Source organism: Oncorhynchus tshawytscha, linkage group LG07 (genome assembly GCF_018296145.1).
Source record: "Oncorhynchus tshawytscha isolate Ot180627B linkage group LG07, Otsh_v2.0, whole genome shotgun sequence".
Lineage (NCBI taxonomy): Eukaryota > Metazoa > Chordata > Actinopteri > Salmoniformes > Salmonidae > Oncorhynchus > Oncorhynchus tshawytscha.
In genome coordinates, this window is record NC_056435.1 from 9,648,145 (window position 1) to 9,662,078 (window position 13,934).

The 13,934-nt window shown below is 41.8% G+C and overlaps 1 protein-coding gene across 2 annotated transcripts in view; it reads right to left on the bottom strand.

The window, feature by feature from the left end:
• Positions 1–13,934, bottom strand: part of LOC112253882 (neuroligin-4, X-linked) — a 79,326-nt gene that overhangs the window by 51,949 nt on the left and 13,443 nt on the right. The window contains exon 3 of one of the 2 annotated variants that reach the window (XM_024425944.2): positions 10,220–10,279. The exons of the other annotated variant lie outside the window; for it this stretch is intronic. Coding sequence (XP_024281712.1) covers positions 10,220–10,279 — 60 coding nt within the window. The remainder of the gene's footprint in view (positions 1–10,219; positions 10,280–13,934) is intronic. 2 annotated transcript variants of the gene reach the window in all.

Here is a 13,934-nt window from a genome sequence, read left to right on the forward strand (position 1 = left end):
CCTGCCTTCCTTTGCCCCGCCTCTGGATTACCAACCTCTGCCTGACCGGACCCTGCCTGCCGTCTTGTACCTTTGCCCCTGTTGCTGTAATAAACATTGTTACCTCGACACGGTCTGCATCTGGGTCTTACCTTGATACCTGATAGTGACGTAACAAAATATGGAAAAGGGAAAGGGGTCTGAATACTTTCCAAATGCACTGTATATACAAACGTATGTGGACACCCCTTCAAATTAGTGGATTTGGCTATATCAGCCACACCAGTTGCTGACAGGTGTATAAAATCGAGCACACAGCCATGCAATCTCCATAGACAAACATTAGCAGTAGAATGGCATTACTGAAGAGCTCAGTGACTTTCAACGTGGCACTGTCACAGGATGCCACCTATCCAACAAGTCAGTTCTTAAAATTTCTGCCACGCTAAAACTGGTCAACTGTAAGTGCTGCTATTGTGAAGTGGAAATGCCTCGGAGCAACGGCTGAGCCACGTATTGGTAGACCACACAAACTAACAGAACGTGACCACTGAGTGCTGAAGCGCGTAGCGAGGAAAAATAATGTGTCCTCGATTGCAACCCTCGATTGCAACACTCCCTACCGAGTTCCAAATTGTCTCTGGAAGCAACAATAACTGTTTGTCGGGAGCTTCATGAAATGGGTTTCCATGGTTGAGCAGCCTCACACAAGCTTAAGATCACCATGTGCAATGCCAAGTGTCAGCTAGAGTGATGTAAAGCACGCCGCCATTGGACTCTGGAGCAGTGGAAACGCGTTCTCAGTAGTGATTAATCATGCTTCACCATCTGGCAGTCTGACGGACAAATCAGGGTTCGGTGGACGCCAGGAGAACACTACCTGCCCGAATGCATAGTGCTAACTGTAAAGTTTGGTGGAGGAGGAATAATGATCTGGGGCTGTTTTTCATGGTTTGGGCTAGGCCCCTTAGTTCCAGTGAAGGTGTAAAGAGCCCTCACCTCAACTCTATCAAACACATTTGGGATGAACTGGAACGCCGACTGTGAGCCAGGCCTAATTGCTTAACATCAGTGACCGGCCTCACTAATGCTCTTGTGGCTGAATGGAAGCTAGTTACAACATCTAGTAGGCAGCCTTTTCAGAAGAGAGGAGGCTGATGTAGGGTGGACCAACTCCATATTAATGCCCATGATTTTGGGATGAGATGTTCGATGAGCAGATGTCCACATACACTACAGGGTCAAAAGTATCTCGCAAATATCTACTACACTGGCTGAACATCATCCGTGACCATATCATCAGGGCTCTATGGAACTCTTCAAAATGTCACCAAGGATGAGAGCATCAACGAGGGAAAATCGTAGCACAGCCCCTCCACAGGATTGGATAACAGTCAATATGAGTGTGTGTATGCGTGACTCACCAATGTATTTTTGAGTATGTATGGTGATCCTCAATGTGAGTATGTGTGAGATAATGTTAGTCAGCGTGTACAGCAATGTAAATGTGTGTGAACTGCAATGCTATTTCAAATCATGGAATTCCAAATAAATAAGATTCCACTTGGTCTAGTGTTGCAGGGGCCAAAGCATTGGTCATGGAAGCAGGCAGCGGGCTAAACGAGTCAGGGTTTACCCAGCCATGACCCGAACTATGTAATTGGTATTCAACCAAGGCTCTCTCAGTACACCCCGATTATTGGTTTCTGTTGCATCCGCCGTTGGCTGCTGCTGAAAAGTGGGCGGGCCAGCTGCCTGGCTGTCGTCTAGGTCACATTGCTTCTGCCTCCGCAGGCTTGGCAGTGAGTAGCAGGGCCTATGGGCAGACAGACGACTGCCTTGCATTGGAGCTCAGCTGTGTGTGAGTGTGTGTGTGTACGCTTGTGTGCGTGCGTGTGTGTATATCGCTTCCCCTCCTCCTCCTCCGCAAAAAACCCCCACCAATATATAGAAAGGAGAGGTGGAAAACAACCCACAGTGGTTATTAATCTCCGCTGTGTTCTGAGTGGGCGCCTAGTGCTACGATAATGTGAATATATCTATTTCACAACTGCTCACATGTTAGCACCAGCCTATACCGTGTGTAGCCTGCAGTCTGCTGTTGTGGCCGAGGCCATCTTGAGAAGGACCCACCTTCACCTCTGCCACGCTCCTCTTGGGCAGGTAGCCAAATACATTGCACTTCACATTCACAGATAGACTGGGTCAACGAGGCAAGCTGGAGGAAGGGTAACTAAATCATATCTTATTACTTATTTATTGGGCCACTTTCAACATTCCATTGCTATGGTTCTTATTTGAATGTATTAGTAGGATAGGAGCTGCTGAAACCAGGTGGAAAATTCCAGATGCCCAATAAACAGAAGGGCAGTACATGAAGTTGTCAGGCTCACAGAATAAGTTAGAGGAAAAAGAAAATCGAGGAACTTATTCAAGAAAGATCCAGTGTAATATATTATAAAGATATATTATAAAGTATAAAGCGAACTGGATGGAATATGGCGAACAATGAACCAAATTCTTTTTCAATCAATATAGAAATGCTACCAAAAAAATCTATTGAAACTTGTTACAAATGGACTCACGCAAGATTCACCAAATTATACTTTAAGAATATGTTTTCGTTTCAGTCTCCTCCATCTTCACTAACCGAAGCTAATTGTATGGATTTTTTTTCCTAATAATAATGAAAAATTAACATCTGTACAGAAAGACTCATATGAAGGCAGAGGAGGAATTTATTGAAGCAATTAAAGCCTTTAAGGGAAAACTCCAGGGCTGGATGGCATACCAGTGGAAGTATACACTTTTACATAACAATAATTATACATCACTTTTTTTGATATACTCAGAGGACCATTATTAGCATGTTTTAACCACTCCTATATAAATGGTAGATTATCAGACACACAACAAGAAGATCTGATATAATTATTACTGAAACAGAACCCAAGTGGTATATATAAAGATCCAGTCCATTTCAAAAATTGGAGGCCTCTTACACTTCAGTGTTGTGATGCAAAAATCCTAGCTAAATGCTTGGCGCATAGAATTAAAAAAGTATTGTCAGATATTAGTCATCCTAATCAGATTAGTTTTTTACATCGACGGACCATTTGAGATAATATAAGACAAGCACTGGAAACAATAGAATACTATGAAATATCGGGGATTTTGAAAAGGCTTTTGATAAAGTACAACTGGAGTTTATATATAAATGCCTAGAATATTTCAATTTTGAGGAATCTCTTATTAAATGGGTTGAAGTTATGTATAGTAACCCTATGTGTAAAATAGTAAATAATGGCTACATCTCAGAACGTTTTAAACTGTCTAGAGGAGTAAAACAAGGTTGTCCACTATCGGCATTTATATTTATTATTGCCATCGAAATGTCAGCTGTTAAAATTAGATCCAACAATAATATTAAGGGATTAGAAATCCGTGGCTTAAAAACAAAGGTGTCATTGTATGCTGATGATTAATGTTTTCTTTTAAAACCACAATTAGAATCCCTCCACAGCCTCATAGAGGATCTAGATACTTTTGCTAACCTCTCTGGATTCAAACCAAATCATGATAAGTGTTGGATCACTATATTACGTATTGGATCACTAAAGAAATGCTAATTTTACATTACAGTGTAGTTTACCAATAAAATGGTCTGATGGGGATGTGGACATAATCGGTATACAAATCCCAAAAGAACGAAAGGATCTCACTCCAATACATTTGTAGAGAAAGTTAGCAAAAATAGATAAGAACTTGCTACCATGGAAAGGAAAATAACTGTCGATGTATGATTTTGCCTACACCTAGTGACCGGCTTTTTAAATTATATGAACAAAAAAAAATCAATTTTATTTGGAATGGCAAGCCAGACAAAATTAAAAGGGCCTATTTATATAATGAATATGAATTCAGAGGGAAGAAATTAATAAATATTAAATCATTAGACCACTCACTAAAGACATCAGTCACACAAAAGTTATACTTAAATCTGAAATGGTTCTCCAGTAAATTGGTAGGAATGTCTCACCCCATGTTCAAGACTGGCCTTTTCCCCTTTATTCAGATTACAACTGCTCACTTTCGGTTGCTTGAAAAGGAAATAATCTCCAAAATATTGTTATTTTTTAAACAAGCCTTAGAAAGTTGGTTGCAATTTCAGCTTAATCCACCTGAAAAGACAGAACAAATAATACAACAAATATTGTGGTTAAACTCAAATATACTAATTGATAAAAAACAAACATATTTTTCGATGAAATGTTTCAAAAATGTATAATTTTAGTGAATGATATCATAAATAGGACTGGTGGCGTTATGTCACACATGCAGCTACCACAGACATATGGAAATGTCTGCTCTACCCAAAATTACAACCAACTAATTGCAGCATTACCACAAAAATGGAAAAGGCAAGTAGAAAGGGGAAAAAGTTAAGAACTTGTATGTCGGCCCTGCATTACAGAGCATACATGGTTAAAGAAAAGTGTGATAAATAAAAAAATATACCAATTTCATTTAAGGACACAGCTGTGTCATATAAATTGCAAAATAGTTGGGAAGACATTTTTGATGATGAATTGTGAATTGACTCGCAAAACAACGACGGATTCAAAACCAATACAATGTTATATATATGGGGGATACAATCTTCCCAGCTCTGCAGAATTTGCTGTGAGGAGGCAGAGTCATTAGATCATTTATTTTGGTACTGTCCATATGTAGCTCGTTTTTGGACACAGGTCCAGGAGTGGCTGAAGAATTCCAACATTTGCCTAGATCTAACATTACAGATAGCAATACTGGGTGATTTGAAAAGCCATAGTCAATCAATCAATAATATAATTTTTATTTTAGCAAAAAAGTCTACCTTTAATTTACAATCTGTAGAAGCTATGAGAATAGAAAGGTTCAGTACTTTTGTGAAGCATCACAGCACAGTTGAAAAATATATGGCAAATAGAAATCCAAAGTGGATGGTGTTCAGAGATAGATGGGAGGGGTTGAATGGAGCTGAAGGGTGGGACTAATAACCAAGATAAGATAAGATAGATAAGATAACCATTGTAAAACATACGCGGTCTATAAAAAAATGTATTTAGGTTAAAAAATGTTGCAAGATAACACAGTTACAAATAGAAATCAAACTGGGTGGACTTCATAAATAGAGGAAGGACCAAAAAAAAAAAAACATAACTATTGTAAAATAGATTGCGTCTGACAAATATGTCTGTATGTGTATATGAAGGTAGAAGCCTAAGCGTTACTGTTTATTGGTTTACTCCCAATGGGGGAAGGGTGGTAGGGTTTGCGGATAATAATAAAGGTATATTCTAAAAAAAAAGTACAGATGAAGTTGGACATTTACATACACTTATGTTGGAGTCATTAAAACTAGTTTTTCAACCACTCCAAAATGTTCTTGTTAAACAAACTATAGTTTTGGCAAGTCAGTTAGGATATCTACTTGCATGACACAAGTACATTTTCCAACAATTGTCTACAGACAGATTATTTCACTTATAATTCACTGTATCACAATTCCAGTGGGTCAGAAGTTTACATATACTAAGTTGACTGTGCCTTTAAACAGCTTGGAAAATTCCAGAAAATGATGTCATGGCTTTAGAAGCTTCTGATAGGATAATTGACATAATTTGAGTCATTTGGAGGTGTACCTATGGATGTATTTCAAGGCCTACCTTCAAACTCAGTGCCTCTTTGCTTGACATCATGGCAAAATCAAAAGAAATCAGCCAAGACTACAACAAGGTAGTCTACAAGAGGTCTACAAAAAAACTTGTAGACCTCCACAAGTCTGGTTCATCCTTGGAAGCAATTTCCAAACGGCTGAAGGTACCACGTTCATCTGTACAAACAATAGTACGCAAGTATAAACACCATGGGACCACGCAGCTGTAATTCCGCTCAGGAAGGAGACGCGTTCTGTCTCCTAGAGATGAACGTACTTTGGTGAGAAAAGTGCAAATCAATCCCAGAACAACAGCAAAGGACCTTGTGAAGATGTTGGAGGAAACAGGTACAAAAGTATCTATATCCACAGTAAAACAAGTCCTACATCGACCTTAAAGGCCGCTCAGTAAGGAAAAAGCCACTGCTCAAAAACAGCTATGAAAAAGCCAGACTACGGTTTGCAACTGCACATGGGGACAAATATTGTACTTTTGGAGAAATGTCCTCTGGTCTGATGAAACAACAATAGAACTGTTTGGCCATAATGACCATTGTTATGTTTGGAGGAAAAAAGGGGAGGCTTGCAAGCCGAAGAATACCATCCCAACCGTGAAGCACGGGGGTGGCAGCATCATGTTGTGGGTGTGCTTTGCTGCAGGAGGGACTGGTGCACTTCACAAAATAGATGGCATCATGAGGAATTAAAATGATGTGGATATATTGAAGAAACATCTCAAGACATCAGTCAGGAAGTTAAACCTTGGTCGCAAATGGGTCTTACAAATGGACAATGACCCCAAGCATACTTCCAAAGTTGTGGCAAAATGGCTTAAGGACAACAAAGTCAAGATGGCCATCACAAAGCCCTGACCTCTATCCTATAGAAAATGTGTGGGCAGAACTGAAAAAGCGTGTGCGAGCAAGGAGGCCTACAAACCTGACTCAGTTACACCAGCTCTGTCAGGAGGAATGAGCCAAAATTCACCCAACCTATTGTGCGAAGCTTGTGGATGGCTACCCGAAACGTTTGACCCAAGTTAAACAATATAAAGGCAAAGAAATCCAAATACTAATTGAGTGTATGTAAACTTCTGACCCACTGGGAATGTGATGAAAGAAATAAAAGCTGAAATAAATCATTCTCTCTACTATTATTCTGACATTTCACGTTCTTAAAATAAAGTAGTGATCCTAACTGACCTAAGAGGGAATTTTTACTAGGATTAAATGTCAGGAATTGTGAAAAACTGCGTTTAAATGCATTTGGCTAAGGTGTACGTAAACTTCCGGCTTTTATATAGATATATATATTTACCAAAAAAAGATATGGGGGGTTGGAAATTATGCAGATAATTGCATTGATGGAAGCAACAATCTTCCCGCAATATTAAGCTGATCCACCTCTAAAAATGTTTTATTTAAATAAAAAGTTTTCAGGCTCTTCTTTAAAGCTAGGTTCTGAGTTCTTTGTTCTGAGATGGAATTTGGCTGGCCTTCGATCAAACATAGAAGGCAAATTGGCTGTCACTCTTCATCTCTAATGTTGACTTGCTCTGGGGATGTTGAACTGGAGGAGACTAAGACAGATAAGCAACTTTGATCCGTTCTAACAGACTATGGCAGATTTTAGGAGCATGGTTTTTTATTTTTAATATTTTCGGAAGGGGTCGTCTTAGGGTCTCCTTGTCCCAGCGTGTCCCCATCCGGTCACTGCAGGGCACTTAAAACAGAAATAGAGAGAGGGAGAGGGAAGAGAGTGGAGACAGAGATAGAGGGGAGAGAGAGCCACGAAAGAGAGAGAGCGAAGAGAGAGGAGGAGAGAAGAGAACACTTTTCTCGCTTCTCTCTTCCCTCTACCTATCTCTCTTCTCTCTCCCCGTCCCTCATACCCCTCCCCCCACTCTCTCTCTCTCTCTTTCACTCTCTCTCTCTATTCTCTCTGGGCTCTGTCTCTGTAAAGGAGCTGCATGGAGCTGCCTAGCTGAGAGGTCCCTGGCTGGGTGACTCCGCAGTGAGCATGCCCTAGATATTCATCACTGCCACACCGGGCTGAGGGGATAATATATTCCTCCATGGCACAGCGGCGCCACACACATTACTCATCTCTATATGGAGCGGGAGGGAGGAGGGAGAGGTGGGAGAGAGGGAGAGGAGGGAGAGGTGGGAGAAAGGGAGAGGAGGGAGAGGAGGGAGAGAAGAGAGAAAGAGGGAGAAGGGAGGGAGTGAGTCGGGGAGGGTGGGTCATCAGAATTTTCTATTGGTTTCAGCATTTTCCAAGTGTTAGTAATGGGATAGAGGGATGAAAGGGAGGAATGGAAGGAAGGGATAGAGGGATGGGAGATGGCAGTTAATGACCATACAGGGGGAACAGTGAGCTCCTCCAAACCCACAGTCAGACAGGAAGTAGCTGGTCACACTTCCTGTTCCTGTTTGAGGGAGCTGGGTCGTAATCATTAGAGCACATCGTAGCAAAATGTTTCGCAACCGTAAACTAGCGTTTCTTATTGGACAAGTTAAGGTAATCCGTCCCTGTTTCAGTACGTTTTTTCCCCAGTTTGGTGTCAATCTGGATACGATCTTGCTTTAACACAATCTCTACACACGTCTCTATGTGCCATACAAAGACCTGTCAAGGAAAACAGAAGAGCAATTAACAAAAGGAAAATTGTGCAGAGCTTAGTGTCAGATGTCTCAAAGGCATTATATTAGCTACCACACTATAGTTTTGAAGTATGTACGAACACACTCCACTCCTCTAATGTACTTAGACATGGTCTCAATTACAGAGACATTTCAAATAATACCCTTTCTGTCTTAATCCAAACTAAGTCATGAAATAATAAGGATATATTTGATCGTTCATTTCAAAGTTTCCTTGAGGCCAAAGGGAAAAAAATATTTTTCAAATGCAGCCCTTTAAAACTTCCAAGAGAATAGGAATACGCTTCTACCTCATTTAAGCCTGCGGTGAGGGTTTTTAGTGAGGGAACTGCAACAGAGAAGGTAGTAGTTAGAGGAAGGAGGGACTCGGTGAGCTGCATTGTTGTGCTGTGTGCGAGGTGTGCATGCGTGCGTGTGTGTGTGTGCGTGGGGGGTAATTCATCGCCAGTGCAGATGTTCAAACAGTCAGTGAGCATGGATTCTGCACTGGTAGTAGCACTCCTGAAAACACAGGCGTGGGTTTGACACGACACGGCAGTACTTCTTAAAATGAAGGACTGCCGTGTACTTTTGAAAGGCCTGGATGGGATAAAATGTTTATCCAGGCATTTCAAAATCTGACCGTTGCTTTCTTCAAGAGAAACAGTCTGAACAGTTAGTTAAACTTGTGCATCTGTACACACAGAGAGAGAGATTCTTACCCAGTTGATCTGACAATACACATTGAGAAAACAGTAAAGGCATTCATGGAAATTACCAGTAGATTCTAAAGGGGACAATATATACTTCTGAAAAAACGTTTGACGATTTCTGAGGGGTAAAAAAAAAAAGTAGAAATAAACATGTCTGATAATGACATGAGAAAAAGGTTATGAAGAAAAGTTCATGCACACAGCATGGCCTTTAGCAATCTCCTCTAATAGGGATTTAAGGTGAACCTTATTCACAGCTTTCACTCCTTCCTACCTAGGCCTATTACCTTTTCACATTATCAAGACGGCTATAAGAAGGCAATTTCTACAGTACGTCATTGAGAGGTAGAAAATGCCTGGATACAGCCCGGTATGTTCTGAGGAGTTAAAAACGACACGTTCTCGTGTTGCAGCTTTCGAGAAAGAGAATGCCAACCGTCGTGGCACAGTGATCGAAAAATGTCAGCGCTCTGCCCTTTGATTTTAAAACCATGAAGACAACCTGTGCCTTAACGTCCCTGAAACATTTCCCCAGTGCTTTCACTCATCTCCTAGCCATCCCCAGATCTTTAGAGAAACACAATCGAACCACCATTTTGGGTTAACAGTACCAAGCAAAAGAAAGCGAACAGAAAACATATGACAGAGACTTTGACAGAGTTACAAATGAACAAGGTCTCCAACTGTCAAAACTGAACAAACGTGGGTTAGTGTCGTGCTCATGCTTCACCGAGCAATGAAGACAAAGAAAGAAGAAAATAACCTAAAGGGAAAACAAGACTGTTTAGTAACTTCACCTCCGAGGAGGCCAGAGAAAATACATGCAGAGTTTCAATTTAACATCTTTCACTTTGCAGCAAAGGTGGGAGTGAGGCGGGAGATTCTTGGAAACGGTGACTATTGGAGCGTACACCTCATTCCCCATTTAGAGGTGACCTTTCACCCTCAGTACATAACCTTCTGGTTCGCTGTACATTATGATCTGCATCTCCAAAGAGGAAAGAGGTTGTTTTTAAAAAAAGGAAGATCCAAGAGGTGCCCATTGATATGCACTTCAAGGGATAAAAAGGGAAAAAACAAAAAACATTTTTTTATATTTTTTAATCTAAAAATAGTTGTGCACATGCATGAATATCAGGCTTTTCTTTTTTGGAGGTCAAAAAGGGAAAAAGACAGAAAAATACCTTTGTCTTCGTCACCATCATTATTGGTGAAATCACCGCCTTGACTGTTTGAGTTGGCTCCTACAGTCAACAACAGGAGGGAGAAAAGTAGAGGGGAAGAGGGGAGACAGAAATATAAAAAATAAAAATAAAAATTAAAAACTGGCTCTTATAAAGAACAAAAACTAATGATAAAAATGCATTGAAAACTTTCTAAATCTTTGGCATTTGTGTTGAGAATAAAATTATTGTGGAAACATTCATTCTAACAGTAACCAATTGGATAGCATGAAACACAAAAGTAGGAGCACCAACACAAATTCTGATAAGAACTGTTCACAAAACATAGATGTTAAGTACAGGTAAGAACAGATGAAGTCGGAAGTTAACATACATCTTAGCCAAATACATTTAAAGTGTTTTTCACAACTCCAGACATTTCATCCTAGTAAAAAGTCACTGCTTTAGGTCAGTTAGGATTACCACTTTATTTTAAGAATGTGAAAAGTCAGAATAATATTAGAGAGAATGATTTATTTCAGCTTTAATTTCTTTCATCACATTCCCAGTGGGTCAGAAGACACTCAATTAGTATTTGGTAGCATTGCCTTTAAGTTGTTTAACTTGAGTCAAACGTTTTTGGTAGCTTTCCACAAGCTTCCTTGCACACTCTTTTTCAGTTCTGCCCACAAATGTTCCATAGGATTGAGGTCAGGGCTTTGTGATGGCCACTCCAATACCCTGACTTTGTTGTCCTTAAGCCATTTTGCCACAACTTTGGAAGTATGCTTCGGGTCAGTGTCCATTTGGAAGACCCATTTGCGACCAAGCTTTCACTTCCTGACTGATGTCTTGAGATGTTGCCTCAATATATCCACATAACTGTCCTGCCTCATGATGCCATCTATTTTGTGAAGTGCACCAGTCCCTCCTGCAGCAACGCATCCCCACAACATGATGCTGCCACCCACGTGCTAGACGGTTGGGATGGTGTTCTTCAGGCTTGCAAGCCTCCCCTTTTTTCCTCCAAACATAACGATGGTCATTATGGCCAAACAGTTCTGTTTTTGTTTCATCAGACCAGATGACATTTCTTCAAAAAGTACAATCTTTGTCCCCATGTGAAGTTGCAAAACCGTAGTCTGGGTTTTTTATGGCGGTTTTGGAGCAGTGGCTTCTTCCTTGCTGAGCGGCCTTTCAGGTTATGTCGATATAGGACTCGTTTTACTGTGGATATAGATACTTTTGTACCTGTTTCCTCCAGCATCTTCACAAGGTCCTTCGCTGTTGTTCTGGGATTGAGTTGCACTTTTCGATCTAAAGTACGTTCATCTCTAGGAGACAGAACACTTCTCCTTCCTGAGTGGTATGACGGCTGCGTGGTCCCATGGTGTTTATACTTGCGTACTATTGTCCCATGATGTCAAGCAAAGAGACACTGAGAGAGAAGGTAGGCCTTGAAATACATCCACAGGTACACCTCCTATTGACTCAAATTATGTCAATTAGCCTATCAGAAGCTTCTAAAGCCATGACATCACTTTCTGGAATTTTCCAAGCTGTTGAAAGGCACAGTCAACTTAGTGTATGTAGACTTCTGACCCACTGGAATTTTGATACAGTGAATTATAAGTGAAATAATCTGTAATCTGTAAACATTTGTTGGAAAAATTACTTGTGTCATGCACAAAGTAGATGTCCTAACTGGATGGTAGCGGTGTGAACAGGCAGTGGTGTGGGTGCTTGTTGTCCTTGATGATCTTTTTGGCCTTCCTGTGACATTGGGTGCTGTAGGTTTCATGGAGGGCAGGTAGTTTGCCCCCGGTGATGCGTTGTGCAGACCGCACCACCATCTGGAGAGCCTTGCGGTTGAGGGTGGTGCAGTTGCCGTACCAGGCTGTGATACAGCCCGTCAGGAGTTTGTCTGTGATGTGTAAGCTGAGGAACTTAAAACTTTCCACCTTCTCCACTGCTCTCCCTTCGATGTGGATAAGGGGGTGCTCCCTCTGCTGTTTCCTGAACTTCACGATCATTTCCTTTGTTTTGTTGCCCCTGAGTGAGTGGTTGTTTTCCTGACACCACACTCCGAGTGCCCTCACCTCCTCCCTGTAGGCTGTTTCGTCGTTGTTGGCAATCAAGCCCACTACTGTTGTGTCATCTGCAAACTTGAATGCTGAGCTGTAGTCAATGAACCACATTCTTACATAGGTATTCTTCTTGTCCAGATGGGATAGGGCAGTGTGCAGTGTGATGGCGATTGCATCGTCTGTGGACCTATTGGTGAGGTATGCAAACTGAAGTGTGTCTAGGGTGGCCGGGAAGGTGGAGGCAGTATGATCCTTGACTAGTCTCTCAAAGCACTTCATGATGACAGAAGTGAGTGCTACGGGGCGGTAATCATTTAGTTCAGTTATCTTTGCCTTCTTGGGTACAGGAACAATGGTGGCCATCTTGAAGCATGTGGGGACAGTAGACTGGGATAGGGAGCGATTGAATATGTCCGTAAACACACCAGCCAGCTGGTCTGCGCATGCTCTGAGGACGCAGCTAGGGATGCCCTCTGGGCCAGCAGCCTTGCGAGGGATAACAGTCGGCCACGGAGAAGGAGGGAGAGGGGGAGGGGGGGGGGTGCAGTCCTTGTTAGCAGGCTGCGACGGTGGCACTGTATTATCCTCAAAGCGGGCAAAGAAGGAGTTTAGTTTGTCTGGAAGCAAGACGTCGGTGCCGGTGATTTCCTGCAGACCCTGCCACATGCGTCTTGTGTCTGAGCCGTTGAATTGCGACTCCACTTTGTCCCCGGACTGGCATTTCGCTTGTTCGACTGCCTTGTGACAAATAACATTTGATTTGATTTGATTTAGTCGTGTTATGAGGCATTAGAGACACTGCGGTGATTTCCACCGCCAGCCCGGTAACAGTGTGTGATGTATGAATACAGGGGCTGTATGGGGGTTGTAATAGTGTCTGTTCTGTAATGTGCAGGTAGTGTTAGACCCGTTCTCCACAGGGGTCTGATTTGGGTCCTGTGCTATTTGAGATGAACGTGTTGTTAAGATGACGTGATTAGCCATGGCTAGATCGACAACTGGACCGTTAGCCTGCTGTGGTCGTGAGAATACCTGGTTGATTATAGACTTCATTCTCAGATAGGCACTGCGGATTGACTCACTGACAGAACCATCAGAGTTGTAACGATGATCATTATTAAGACTAAGACAGCTGAGACAGGAGTAGCATCCTGTGACATTGAGTAGCCACTTGGCCGGTCTCAGACTGTGGTTGCATCCCACCCGCTTTCAAGAGAAACCATATGATTAGACGTGTGGAAGATCACATGATTTCCCATGTCAAATCATGTGAAAACGTCTTTTTGGAACACTTTGCTTTCCACTGGGCACGCACTGGTTGAATCAATGTTGTTTCCATGTCTTTGCAATGAAATGACGTGGAACCAAGATGGAATAGACGTTGAACTGACGTCTGTGCCCAGTGGGATGCGATCACATGTTTTCACGTGTAGTGTCATGTGATCACATGTTGCTTTACACGTAATCACATTAACTTCACATGAGATCACGTGATCACATGAAAACATGTGTTTTTGGAACACTCCACATGTTCACATGAAATTCATGTGATCTTCCATAAGGGCCTATCCTCTATATAGTCCACTATATTTGACCAAAGCCCTATGGGCCCTGGTGACAAGTAGTTAACTATACAGGGTATAGGGTGC